General features: G+C 35.9%; 1 protein-coding gene across 5 annotated transcripts in view; it reads left to right on the top strand.

Annotated features, from left to right (window-relative positions):
• Positions 1-14,307, top strand: part of LOC138336649 (suppressor of tumorigenicity 7 protein homolog) — a 57,573-nt gene that overhangs the window by 29,688 nt on the left and 13,578 nt on the right. For all 5 annotated transcript variants that reach the window (XM_069286175.1, XM_069286174.1, XM_069286178.1 and 2 more), the window contains exons 5-10: positions 1,846-1,924; positions 2,785-2,839; positions 3,465-3,564; positions 5,642-5,739; positions 7,382-7,496; positions 12,058-12,130. In XM_069286175.1, coding sequence (XP_069142276.1) covers positions 1,846-1,924; positions 2,785-2,839; positions 3,465-3,564; positions 5,642-5,739; positions 7,382-7,496; positions 12,058-12,130 — 520 coding nt within the window. The remainder of the gene's footprint in view (positions 1-1,845; positions 1,925-2,784; positions 2,840-3,464; positions 3,565-5,641; positions 5,740-7,381; positions 7,497-12,057; positions 12,131-14,307) is intronic.

The following is a 14,307-nucleotide window of genomic DNA, read 5'->3' as shown; positions in this document are numbered from 1 at the left end:
GTCAACAATCGACTTCTTCTCCATAACCGCTGGTTGGATTTCAATAAAATTTGACTTGTAGCATCCTTATGGGCTACTAACTGAAAATTGTACAAATGATGGGGCTGACCCCCCGGGGGCCTGAGGGGCGGGGCCAAAAGGGGTCAATTTGGCTATTTCCATATAAACGACTTCTTCTCTGAAACCAAGCGTGGGATAGCACCCATAATGCAATGGTAGCATCCTTATAGGGTGGGGATTCAAAATTGTACAAATGATGGGGCTGACCCCCCGGGGGCCTGAGGGGCGGGGTCAAATGGGGTCAATTTGGCTATTTCCATTTAAATAACTTCATCTCTGAAACTAAGCATGAGATAGCACTCATAATGCAGTTGTAGTATCATTATAGGGTGGGGATTCAAAATTGTACAAATGATGGGGCTGACTCCCGGGGGGGCTGAGGGGCGGGGTCAAAAGGGCTCAATTTGGCTATTTCCATATAAACGACTTCTTCTCTGAAACTAAGTATGGTATAGCACCCATAATGCAATGGTAGCATCCTTATAGGGTGGGGATTCAAAATTGTGCAAATGATAGGGCTGACCCCCCAGGGGCCTGAGGGGCGGGGTCAAAAGGGGTCAATTTGGCTATTTCCATATAAACGACTTCTTCTCTGCAACTAAGCATGGTATAGCACCCATAATGCAATGGTAGCATCCTTATAGTGTGGGGATTTAAAATTGTGCAAATAATAGGGCTGACCCCCCGGGGGCCTGAGGGGCGGGATCAAAAGGGGTCAATTTGGCTATTTCCATATAAATGACTTCTTCTCTGCAACTAAAAATGGTATAGCACCCATAATGCAATGGTAGCATCCTTGTAGGCTGGGGATTCCAAATTGAGCAAATGATAGGGCTGACCCCCGGGGGCCTGAGGGGCGGGGTCAAAAGTGGTCAATTTCCATATAAATAACTTTTTCTCTGCAACTTAATATGGAATTGCGCTCATAATGCAATGGTTACATCCTTAAAGGGTTTGGATTCAAAATTTTGCAAATAATGGGGCTGACCCCCCCAGGAGCCTGAAGTGTGGGGTCAAAAGGGGTCAATTTAGCTATTTCCATATAAATGACTTCTCTGCATGGAAGAGCACTCATAATGCAATGGTAGCATCCTTATAGGGTTGGGATTTGAAATTGTACAAATGATAGGGCTGACCCCCGGGGCCTTAAACGGCAATAGATGCGAGGTCAAAAAGGTCAATTAGGCTACTATTTTCATATAAATTACTTTGTCTCTGAACCTATGTATTGGATAGCATATTTGTATGGTATCAATAGCATCATTGTATGGTTGTGATTCAAAATTAAACTTTGGGAGTCAATTTTGCTTATTTTTCTAATTGTCAGATTCTTGTGATAATTACTAACAAAAAACCAGGTGAGCGATACAGGCCCTCTGGGCCTCTTGTTTTTTTCAATTTTAAGTCCAAATCGGGAAAATTTTGAATTGGGAAAATAACTAGCTATATAGTAGCTACCATTAGATATAAAGTAGACCTTTTGTGGAAGTTGTCCATGAGTCAGTAGTTCATGACTCTTATAATGGTCAAGGTCAATTATTTTTTTGTAAACATGCAGTCAAGGTCGTGCATCATAAGAGCAACATACGATCAAGGTTGTATCCTTCAAAAGAAAGCGTGGATGCATATATATCTGGTTAACATATAATTGTATATTCGCAGTTTCGCACTAGATAAACAGTTGTGTTTTGAATCAGATTTGCATATTTATAACAGCATGAAGAAAATCTAATATGAAGATGTGATCACAGTGTTGAATTTTGATATGTTTTGTTGTGGTTGTAGTGATGCAAAGAGCGTGGAGAGAGAGAAATCCACAGTCCAGAATCAAAGCTGCTAAAGACGCAGCAGAGAAAAACCCAGAGTAAGTATAACAATAATACCAAATCTTATACAAGCTTCTGGCCGACACAGCATGAAGCCAGAGGTCAGGAAAGGTCAAACATCTGTTAATCTCATTAGGAAGTGATTTAAAGTAAACAAGTATTTATAATAGGCTCTCAATAATTCTTTCTACAGTCAGACATGATTTTTTTCCAGCTATTTAGAATAAGCTAAGTCAATTATTTTCATTTTGCACAAAATGCCTCACATTACATTAAAAAATGTAGTTTGGCAGGTACAGTCATTTTCCTTAAATTCTGCTATTTGGTTCTGTGTTGCAAAATCAAGCCTGATTTGTACAATTAAGTTCATTGAGTTATATAAGCATGAGAAATCATATGAATTTGTTGGTTTAAAAGAAATTATTTCTCTTTCATTATATGAATCAGGTAGCAATCAGTGATTACAACATTCTATATACCAGTAGTCGTTTAAGATCTAAGATCCCACCCCTATCATTATCATCAACATTTGTTAGAATAATCTCCATAATCCATACATACCTTAATGATTTTTCAAAACAAATTTACATCAAAAAAAATATGAAAATAGGGAGGGGGCTTGTTGCTTGATATGACGTTATTCTAAAAGGCTTGATAAAAAGGGGAGGAACTAAACAAATATTGCTAATTGGAGGCTTGCAAGTAGAATACTGTATATGAACATTGTCAGACATGATTTGTAATGTCATATTTAGGTGTAACACAGCGATTTTGTCGTATGTTATTTTGTATTGTCATATTTAGGCGTCCTACAGCGATTATGTCATACTTTAATTTTTTGTCATATTTAGGTGTCCCACAGCGATTATGTCATACTTTATTTTTTTGTCATATTTAGGTGTCCCACAGCGATTATACTCTTGGCCGAGGAGGATACCAGCACCATAGCAGATGTAAGTGTTGTCTCCATTATATATACACACTAGTGTACACCAGCTAATCAATTTTGCAATTTCAGTTTTATAACAAGTTTGCAACGATTAACATTCACAGATTTAGAAATTGAATTATATTTGCTATCAATTTAAATTATGTTGATAGTAATTTGATTTGCAGATTTAAACTTTCACAAATTTACTTGGATCTCGAAAGTAAGTCTCAAGCAACTTGGTTTACAATTTATCTTAAGAGTAGAGTCACAAATGCAAATCAAATTGATTAGGAAGTTCAAAATAGAAAAAAAAAAAAAATATACGTTTTGAACTTTAGAACTTTACATTCCAAATGATCTTACAGTTGGTGTTAATTTTCATAAGATTCATGTTATTTTTTCCATTTCATGATTAACCCGATCATGCTTCAAGTTCTCAGAGCATAACTCTTATAGTATATGGTTTGTCAAAACTTTTGTGTAACATCTTGAATTGATTTACTTTACCATACGGTACCAACTATGGCCAGGAATTGTGAGCTATTTTGCCGTACTATTGTATGGTAATATTATGAGGGAGTGGATTGTCAACTAAAGGTGCTCTCTTCTCTAAATCCTAAAAGTTTTGGTATGTTTTTACACTTCAGGCAGAGAAAATGTTCAAACAAGCATACAAAGCTGCCGAGGTGAACTATAGAAAATCACAACAGACACAACATCAGAGTTCACAGCACGAGTCCACACATCGTAAGTGACCATTAAAGTTATGTATCTTATTGTCATGAGACTAAAGTAAACACAGCACGAGTCAACACTTCGTAAGTTACAGCACGAGTCCACACTTCGTAAGTTACAGCACGAGTCCACACATCGTAAGTTACACCACGAGTCCACACTTCGTAAGTTACACCACGAGTCCACACATCATAAGTTACCATTTCAGTTATGTACATTATTGTCCTAAGACTGAAGTAAACACAGCACGAGTCCACACTTCGTAAGTTACAGCACGAGTCCACACTTCGTAAGTTACAGCACGAGTCCACACATCATAAGTTACTATTTCAGTTATGTACATTAATGTCCTGAGACTGAAGTAAACACACCACGAGTCCACACTTCATAAGTTACAGCACGAGTCCACACATCGTAAGTTACAGCACGAGTCCACACACCGTAAGTTACCATTTCAGTTGTTCACCACACCTCATTGTTCTGACACTGAAGTCAACATGCTTATTTTGACACCATTAAAATTTAGGCTGAAATCTATTTCACAGCAAAAGGTAACTATTCCATGTCTTAGATCTCTCATTGAAGACTTGCACAATCCCAGAGACTCGCAAATTTTTTTAAGAAAAAATTACAAAAATCTATTACGATTAAATTGAAATATAAGGATTGAATCTTGCTTTTGTCAATTTCATGGGTTGATGAATTGAGTTGCTCTTGAAACAAATTCAACTTGAACTGCTTCACAGTTCATTCAATTTGGTTCAAGAGCAACTCAATTCATCAGCCCATGAAATCGACCAAAGCAAGATTAAACCCTTAAATCCTACGACTATACATCCCCAGTCTGTTATTTATACATCCCCAATCTGTAATAACAGGCTACTGATAGTGCTGATAAAAACTATCCATGGATCTAGCTGTTGTCTACTAATCAAGTACTATTGATTTTACCAAAGAATATAAAAAGTTTCCAGATGTCACTGACCATAAAATGACCATTCCTTCACCATTCCTTAGATTACTGGCTAATGCATTCCCTACCTGTCCTTGAACAGAATTCGTTATTGTTTTTAGTCATACGATCCAAAATGTCCTTACTGAGACCTTTGTTATTTGAAATATAATAAGACAAAAATGTTATTTATTATTAGACAGAGTAAGTTCATCTTCAGTGTAGGTTGAAAAAGGATTGAAGAAAACATCCTTTGTATAAACCCAAAATCTTGGATGCCATGGTACAAACTTTTACATGGTACAAAGCTGTTGCTATGGTTAACATAGAACCATTGAATTTCAAATAAAATATGTTTTATACAAAATTATGGTCAATGTGATATTCATTCAACTTATCAAAAACATGTATTACCTCAAAAATAATTGGAACAGGTTTATTTCCTATGTAAATAAAAAATTCAATGCACTCTTTGGCTTATAAGCTTCTCTTTAAAATGAAGTAAAGTGTTAATAGTAATAAAATAGTGTATGAAAGAGGATGTATTGAAGAATCAAGTCATATGGGTTATTTTAGCTTGTAACAGCATTATAGTACTTCTACACATTTTCAGTAAATTGAAAAACTTAATTATTATCTAATATCATGCACAGATTTCTTTCTGAATAGATACGGTACTTGTGGGCATTTTTATATGCATAATAATATGAGTAATTCTGTTCCTGCTTTCTTCACTAAATTGGACCAATTAGGAAATGGCTTAATTTATGGTAGCAGTGTAACAGCTGTACTAGACCGACTGAAGCTGTAAGTGATATCTCAGAGCCTCCAGCTCACTGACGTCATTTTGTTTCATTAACAGCATGACAGATAGTGTAGAGCCAGTCGTCCTAGTAATTCGTCTAAAATTTCTCTTAAATAATTAATACGACCACCAGATGATATAATGTATCTAAAAATAAAACATTGAAAGATGTTCAATTTTTCGTAATAATTGTGAGAAGGTATAAGAGTAGGGTATATTTAATCATATACGTTAGGTGAATATGGGAGTGTATTACTGAAAATTAAAGATTTGTGTCTGATAATATTGATTTGAGCAAAATAGCTTCAAATACAATTTGTTTTATTTTATAGGGCGAGACACAAATGTGATAGTTTATATAAAAAGGAGACTAGCAATGTGTGCCAGAAAGCTTGGTCGGACAAGAGAAGCTGTCAAAATGATGAGAGAGGTAGGTTTTCACTTCCCGTTTGTTGGTTTAGTGATTACATAGTTGTTATTGGATGTGTTCTAAACACCAAAAAATGTTTTAAAAAACACCCACTTTATCATTTGTTGTAAAACTTTTATTTGTTTTGGGTTTTTTCTCTCTCAATTCTTCTTGCCCTCTGTTCTTAAAGGAAGTCCACCGCTAACAGAGCATAGATCATATTTATCATTTGGACAATAATTGTATAAATACATATCAAATCAATCAGTACCTCACTCCATATAGGGCATAGTGTCCTGCACTCTTTTCAAATAAGAAGCCCAAACTTTTCAATAACTGTAATACTGTAAAGTAAGTAACTGTTGTTACTGAAGAAAAATACTTATTTGTCTACTTCTGTTTTTAATAGATAAAAATAACCATTGGTGTGCGATGTAGCACCTTTTAGTAAATAAGGGTCCAATTATTAAAGCTCAGCCCAGTTGTTTTCCTCCTGGCAAGGGGACACAGTGGCAGAGTGATTAAGATGTCCCAACATATTACCACAAACCCCTAAACTCTGGGTTACAAGTTTGAGTCTCATATGGGGCAGTTGCCAGGTACTAAGCACTGGTCGGTGGTTTTTCTCCAGGTACTCTGGCTTTCCTCCACCATCCAACCTGGCACATCTTTATATGACCCTGGCTGTAAATAGAATGTAAAGTTAAACAAACCAAAAATCATTGTGGTTAAAATATCAGCGTCCGTGATTTTAACGTCAATTAATGTGAACTAAGAGCTATTGATTTAAAGATTGAATCTGTTTTAAGATGATGTATTGTTAATCTATAATGTGTGTGACTGACCGTGAGATATTGCTGACTGGTAACATTTCTACCTACACAGTCTTAAGTCTGGTGAAATATCACTGAACACACATCCGATTACCTGTACAGAAGGAGACAGCTGGACTTTTATTGATTTTCATCCTACAATATATTATATATTTATTACAAATTTAAGGAAATTCTAGTCATTATATTATAATATTTGTCATTTTTGTGGTTTTATGTTACTAACACAAAAATAACTTTTTTGTTAACTTTCTATAAATAAAAGACTTTTTTTGTTTGTTCAATTTTTTTAAATAAAAGATGTCCGCAGTAGTTTAACTTCTTCTTACTAGAATTTCCCTCCGTTCATATTGCTGTTAACCATCTAACTTTGGCGTCCATGTAAATTTGGGGAACTTCACAGACAAAAGAAATCACGAGGGGGGGGGGGGGTGTTGGGCATAGGTACCGTAGACCTTTTTGACTCTAAATGGTGAAATTTAATTGACAAAAAAGTAGGTAAGCATGAAAAAGTAAAATTAAGTAGCTGTAAAAATAAGATTGGTCACAGAAGATGTATATATACATATGATTTGTTGTTAGATTTGTATCTTCTTTTTATGGAACTGATTGTGTACTGTAGATCATCTTGAAAATATCACATCAATATCTTGGGGGGAGAGAGGCAGGGTGAGGGGCCGGTCATTGTCATTGGAGTCTAATTCATCAGTTCTATTCAATTCACCAATTAAAGATTTAATCTTCAGCTTATGAAAGAATTTTCAATGTTGAGTTTTCAATGAGAACCTTAAACACACTTTACCAATTAATTATTGAATTTCAATTTTCAGCTTATGAAAGAATTTCCAATGTTGAATTTATTCAACATCCATGAGAACCTTATAGATGCTTTACTAGAACTACAGGCATATGCAGACGTCCAGGCAGTGTTAGCTAAATATGATGGTAAGTACAGTACATATATAAACATGATTTATTTAACATCAAGTGCGAAAACAAGTTATATAACTTATACAAAACACTTTTGAAGACCCGGATGTTGGCATGATGGGGTATTATAGTGGGAGGGAACCAGAGTGCTCGGTGAAAACCTACTGATTTGTCAGGTGATCCCAGACCATTTTACATCCATGCTAGGTATCAAACCCTGGCTGGTTATACAAAAAAGGCAAGTGGCATAACCACTATACCACATGTTCACCCATATAAGTATGTTTCAATTATCCACACATAATTCCGAAATCCTTCAAATCTGTTCCAGTCTTTCTAGGAGAATAAATGGTCATGTTTTACAATTTCACCAAAGTAATTCTTAAGGTCATGGAGAAAGATATTTTAAAGGATAATAAAAAAGAAGTAATCTTATTAGGTCATCTGACCCGAAGGGTCAGGATGACCTATAGTCATCATGTTTCGTCCGTCGTCGTCCGCCGTCCGCCGTCCGCCGTCCGCCGTGCGCCGTGCGCCGTCCGCCGTGCGCCGTGCGCCGTGCGTTAACTTTTCACATTTTGAACTTCTTCTCAAGTTCTACCGGTGCAATTTGGCTGAAACTTGCATGAAATGATCCTGACATGGTCCCGACAAAGTGTTGTTATTTTTCGGGTCAATCCGAAATCCAAGATGGCTGCCACAGCCGCCATCTTGAAAACACATTTTGAACTTCTTCTCAAGTTCTACCGGTGCGATTTGACTGAAACTTGCATGAAATGATCCTGACATGGTCCCGACAAAGTGTTGTTATTTTTCGGGTCGATCCGATATCCAAGATGGCCGCCACAGCCACCATCTTGAAAACACATTTTGAACTTCTTCTCAAGTTCTACCGGTGCGATTGGGCTGAAACTTGCATGAAATGATCCTGACATGGTCCCGACAAAGTGTTGTTATTTTTCGGGTCAATCCGAAATCCAAGATGGCTGCCACAGCCGCCATCTTGAAAACACATTTTGAACTTCTTCTCAAGTTCTACCAGTGCGATTGGGCTGAAACTTGCATGAAATGATCCTGACATGGTCCCGACAAAGTGTTGTTATTTTTCGGGTCGATCCGATATTCAAGATGGCCGCCACAGCCGCCATCTTGAAAACACATTTTGAACTTCTTCTCAAGTTCTACCGGTGCGATTTGGCTGAAACTTTCATGAAATGATCCTGACATGGTCCCGACAAAGTGTTGTTATTTTTCGGGTCAATCCGAAATCCAAGATGGCTGCCACAGCCGCCATCTTGAAAACACATTTTGAACTTCTTCTCAAGTTCTACCGGTGCGATTTGACTGAAACTTGCATGAAATGATCCTAACATGGTCCTGACAAAGTGTTGTTATTTTTTGGTTGATCCGAAACCCAAGATGGCAGCCACAGCCGCCATCTTGAAAACACATTTTGAACTTCTTCTCAAGTTCTACTTGTGCGATTAGACTGAAACTTGCATGAAATGATCCTGACATGGTCCTGACAAAGTGTTGTTATTTTTTAGGTTGATCCGAAATCCAAGATGGCCGCCACAGCCGCCATCTTGAAAACATATTTCGAACTTCTTATCAAGTTTTACCGGTGCGATTTGGTTGAAACTTGCATGAAATGATCCTCACTTGGTCCTGATAAAGTGTTGTTATTTTTCGGGTTGATCTGAAATCCAAGATGGCTGCCACAGCGGCCATCTTGAAAACACATTTTGAATTTCTTATCAAGTTCTACCGGTGCGATTTGGCTGAAACTTGCATGAAATGATCCTGACATGGTCCCGACAAAGTATTGTTACATCTCTGGTTGATCACAAATCGAAGATGGCTACCATGACACTATATCTAATTAATTTCCTATATGTTAAGGCCCTTGGGCCTCTTGTTTGAAATAAATTTGTTGAAAGAAATTGAAAATGATCCTGACATGGTCCTGACAAAGTGACACCATATATAATTAATTTTACTATTGCCAAGGTAGTCAGATGACCGTTAAGGCCCTTTGGGCCTCTTGTTCATAGATAGTTTTGTTTCTCTCTTCATATTTTTAGGGAGAAAAAAAATCTTTCTTGTTGATGTGTATCCTATATTCTGCAATTTATGTCTCGTAGACACCCATATTTGGAGGGAGAAAGACATTGTTTTACAAGGAGAGAAAACTCTTGCTTGCTACTGTGTATCCTATTTATTCGGTAATTTATGGGGCTTATAATATAAATAGTTTTATTCTCACTACAGTACTTATATTGAGAGAGGTATAAACTTACTTGCAATTATTTAATCCTCCTACAGGCCCAACATCATAATTATCTGAAATAGAATTTATATTGATCACTGAGAGAGAACGAGTTGATAGTAGAAGGGAAAAAAGACAATGAAACTTCAGTGGTATCTTTAAGTCTAAAATGCTCTGATCAAAACACAAGCCACTAGGATTCATAGTCATTTTAGGTAACCTGAGATAGATTTTCTTTCAGAGGATACAAAAGATTTTCCCCCCATAATCATTTAATTTCAGTCATGTGGTCGGTTTTGACTTTAAATTCAGTTTGAAAAGAAAGTTGAATCATTCTGATTAATGGAATGTTCAAAGTATACTACTGTGGCTCTCCGATGTAATCTGGTTAAATATATATAAAACACCGACATAAAAAAAAAGAACAAGAGAAAAAAACTTCAATTTGTTTGTATAAACTTTCTGTATGGAAGACTTTTCAATAGAAGCCCAGACAGTGATACAATAGACTGAAAAGAACTTTCACAGGAAAACGAAAATACAATATCTATGTGTAGAGGTGCTAGCACACCAAATACCATTATTTATTCTTCTGCATTGCTGCATTGCATCTTTCTCAGGCGATTTTATCTACAAAAAAACTCAGGATATAAAATCAATAAATGTAATGTGTTGCGGCTAGGATTTGGAGGAAGGCGATCTGAAATGTCATACCCAGTGGTGCAAGTAATACTGCGTTTTGATGCACTTCAGCGAGGATAATTTGACGAATTATAAATTATTCACTGCAGACCTACAAGCTTAAGTGTTACTGCTGAGCTCAGAGGAGCATTGCGGCCGTCTTTTGCGGCCGCCTTTTACGTAAATGTTCCTATCAATGTTGTTGTTGGACAATGCTTTTAGTAGCTGTGTGTATATGTAGATATGGAGGTATTGATTTCTAGAGATAAGGGCTGAGGCATGATGTAACAGTTACTTCTGATCTAGAAATCATTCAGTATACAATCACATAAAGGTATAAAAAATGAGAATATTAAACCAAACATGAGCTGCCGTCATTTAGCTATATGAGGATTTCATTATAAATTATTCACTCCTGAAGATGCATTTAGACTCTTCTAAATCAAAGACTAGAACCGTCCATTTTGAAATTTCAGGGGTGAATGAGTCATGTATAAGTTCAGTTACTGCATTTACTTTAGATAAAATTAATTTACTCATTCTAGTAGGGAGAATTCTCATGTTTGGAAAAAGTAAAAACATTATAAGTTGAAACAATGGTATATATATTAATAATTTAAAAAAAAAAAAAATTTGTAGATTGCACTAGATGTTTTCTTTACCTATCAGTTGAGTAATTGGTTATAAGTCTGTCACGGGGAACTGGAAAGGTCTTAAGTTAAATAACTGGATATTTCCTTTCCTCCCAACAGATATCAGTTAAATAACTAGATGTTTACTACTGACAGATATCTGTTGAATAACTCAATGTTTACTACTTACATATATCAGTTAAATAACTGGATGTTTAATACTAACCGATATCAGTTAAATAACTCGATGTTTACTTTTTACAGATATCAGTTAAATAACTCAATGTTTGCTACTTACACATATCAGTTAAATAACTCGATGTTTAATACTTACAAATATCAATTAAATAACTCGACATTTCTTTTCCTCCCTACAGATATCAGTTAAATAACTCTATGTTTCTTTTCCTCCCTACAGTTATCAGTTAGATAACTCGATGTTTCTTTTCCTCCTTACAGATATCAGTTAAATAACTCAATGTTTCTTTTCCTCCCTACAGATATCAGTTAAATAACTCAATGTTACTTTTCCTCCCTACAGATATCAGTTGAATAACTCGATGTTTCTTTTCCTCCCTACAGATATCAGTTAAATAACTCAATGTTACATTTCCTCCCTTCAGATATCAGTTGAATAACTTGATGTTTCTTTTCCTCCCTACAGATATCAGTTAAATAACTCAATGTTACTTTTCCTCCCTACAGATATCAGTTAAATAACTCAATGTTTCTTTTCCTCCCTACAGATATCAGTTAAATAACTCGATGTTTCTTTTCCTCCCTACAGATATCAGTTGAATAACTCCATGTTTCTTTTCCTCCCTACAGATATCAGTTAAATAACTCCATGTTTCTTTTCCTCCCTACAGATATCAGTTAAATAACCCGATGTTTCTTTTCCTCCCTACAGATATCAGTGAAATACCTAGATGTTTACTTTTCCTCCCTATAGAAATCAGTTTTATAACTCGATGTTTACTTTTCCTCCCTACAGATATCAGTTTACCAAAGTCAGCCACTATATGTTACACAGCAGCACTACTAAAAGCCAGAGCAGTAGCTGACAAGTAAGTATCTCAGCTGACCCCTCAAGGTCATTATTTTACTCTCTGATCAATAGAAGGTCATACAGGCTCGGATAGAAAGCAGGTTATTGCAAGGTTATACTTGCTTAGACTGAAGGTCATTGTACAAGGTCATTCTGGCTTTTATAGAAAGTAGGTCATTTTAGAACGGGCTTAGATAGAAAGTAGGTCATTTCAAGGTCATACTTGCTTAGACTGAAGGTCATTATAGGTCATACTGACTTAGATAGATAATAGGTCATTGTACAAGGTCATTCTGACTTATATAGAAAGTATATATAAAGAAAAAATGGGAAGGCTAATATTGAAAAGGACTGAAAATCAATATTTTGAACTTTGAAAAAAGATATTTTCACTCTCGTTTTAAATTAATCAAATAGTATATTTTTATCAGTCTGTATTAGATTGCCTGAGGTAACATATTGTTTTCCATGCTCATTTTCATAATTGCCAGATTGTATAAAAATATTCTCATCATTCTTCCCTCCTGGGAGTGTAATATCAGTGTAGGTGTGTATGATACATCAAAATAATGAAGTATCAAACCTGTGCTTACTACTGTATGGAAGGGAAATTTCAACAAGGGAGAAATTCATGCTGAATAATTAGTGAAGGCCATTTTCCTGGTGCAATGTTTTCTTCAGTCCCATGAATTAAATTGTTATTCTTTGGTCATGTACTTAAGTAAATTGTGTGCTTCAATAAAATATACATCCTTACAGAAAATTAATCCTTTAATCATGGTTGTTTTCCTACCAAAACCTGACCTACTCATGATAATTCGTAATATAATATTTAGTAAATGCATGAACTTTATATCTGTCTCTGTGAGTTGGAATAGTGCAGAGTAGTTGAACTTAATATCAGTCTCTGTGAGATGGAGTAGCGCAGAGTAGTTGAACTTAATATCTGTCTCTGTGAGTTGGAGTAGTGCAGAGTAGTTGAACTTAATATCTGTCTCTGTGAGTTGGAGTAGTGCAGAGTAGTTGAACTTAATATCTGTCTCTGTGAGTTGGAGTAGTGCAGAGTAGTTGAACTTAATATCTGTCTCTGTGAGTTGGAGTAGTGCGGAGTAGTTGAACTTAATATCTGTCTCTGTGAGTTGGAGTAGTGCAGAGTAGTTGAACTTAATATCTGTCTCTGTGAGTTGGAGTAGTACAGAGTAGTTGAACTTAATATCTGTCTCTGTGAGATGGAGTAGTTCGGAGTAGTTGGTAAAGGGATGTTATCCTAGTACAGAGTAGTTGAACTTAATATCTGTCTCTGTGAGATGGAGTAGTTCGGAGTAGTTGGTAAAGGGATGTTATCCTGATTAATAACATTGTAATGATTATGTATTTGTGAGGGTAGAGTTAAGTGTTCAGGGTGTATACAGTCATGGAAAATACAGAAATCTCCCAATTCAAGATGTATGTTTATTTATTTACCTCTAACTATGAATGTTTTCAAATCTTTACATCCCAAAGTAATGTGAGTCCTAAGAAAGAAAATATTTATCATTATGATTTTTTTGAAGTAATTGGGACTGCATAGAATTAAGTCTGGTTTGGCAGTTGCAGGGAGCGGGGTTTGATAGCTATAGGTAGCTATAGTTCTTTGTCTGTATAAGTCTGATTTGGGAAGTAGACGGTTTGATAGCTATAGGTAGCTATATAGTTCTATGTCTGTATAAATCTGGTTTGGGAGATAGACGGTTTGATAGCTATAGGTAGCTATATAGTTCTATGTCTGTATAAGTCTGGTTTGGGAAGTAGACGGTTTGATAGCTATAGGTAGCTATATAGTTCTATGTCTGTATAAGTCTGATTTGGGAAGTAGACGGTTTGATAGCTATAGGTAGCTATATAGTTCTATGTCTGTATAAGTCTGGTTTGGAAAGTAGACGGTTTGATAGCTATAGTTAGCAATATAGTTCTATGTCTGTATTCGTCTGGTTTGGGAAGTAGACAGTTTGATCGCTATAGGTAGCTATATAATTCTATGTCTGTATAAATCTGGTTTGGGAGATAGACGGTTTGATAGCTATAGGTAGCAATATAGTTCTATGTCTGTATAAATCTGGTTTGGGAGATAGACGGTTTGATAGCTATAGGTAGCAATATAATTCTATGTCTGTATAAATCTGGTTTGGGAGATAGACGTTTGATAGCTATAGGGAG

Source organism: Argopecten irradians, chromosome 12 (assembly GCF_041381155.1).
Source record: "Argopecten irradians isolate NY chromosome 12, Ai_NY, whole genome shotgun sequence".
Classification (NCBI taxonomy): domain Eukaryota; kingdom Metazoa; phylum Mollusca; class Bivalvia; order Pectinida; family Pectinidae; genus Argopecten; species Argopecten irradians.
The sequence above is the reverse complement of the archived record's forward strand: the minus strand, read 5'-3'. Positions and strand labels throughout refer to the sequence as shown.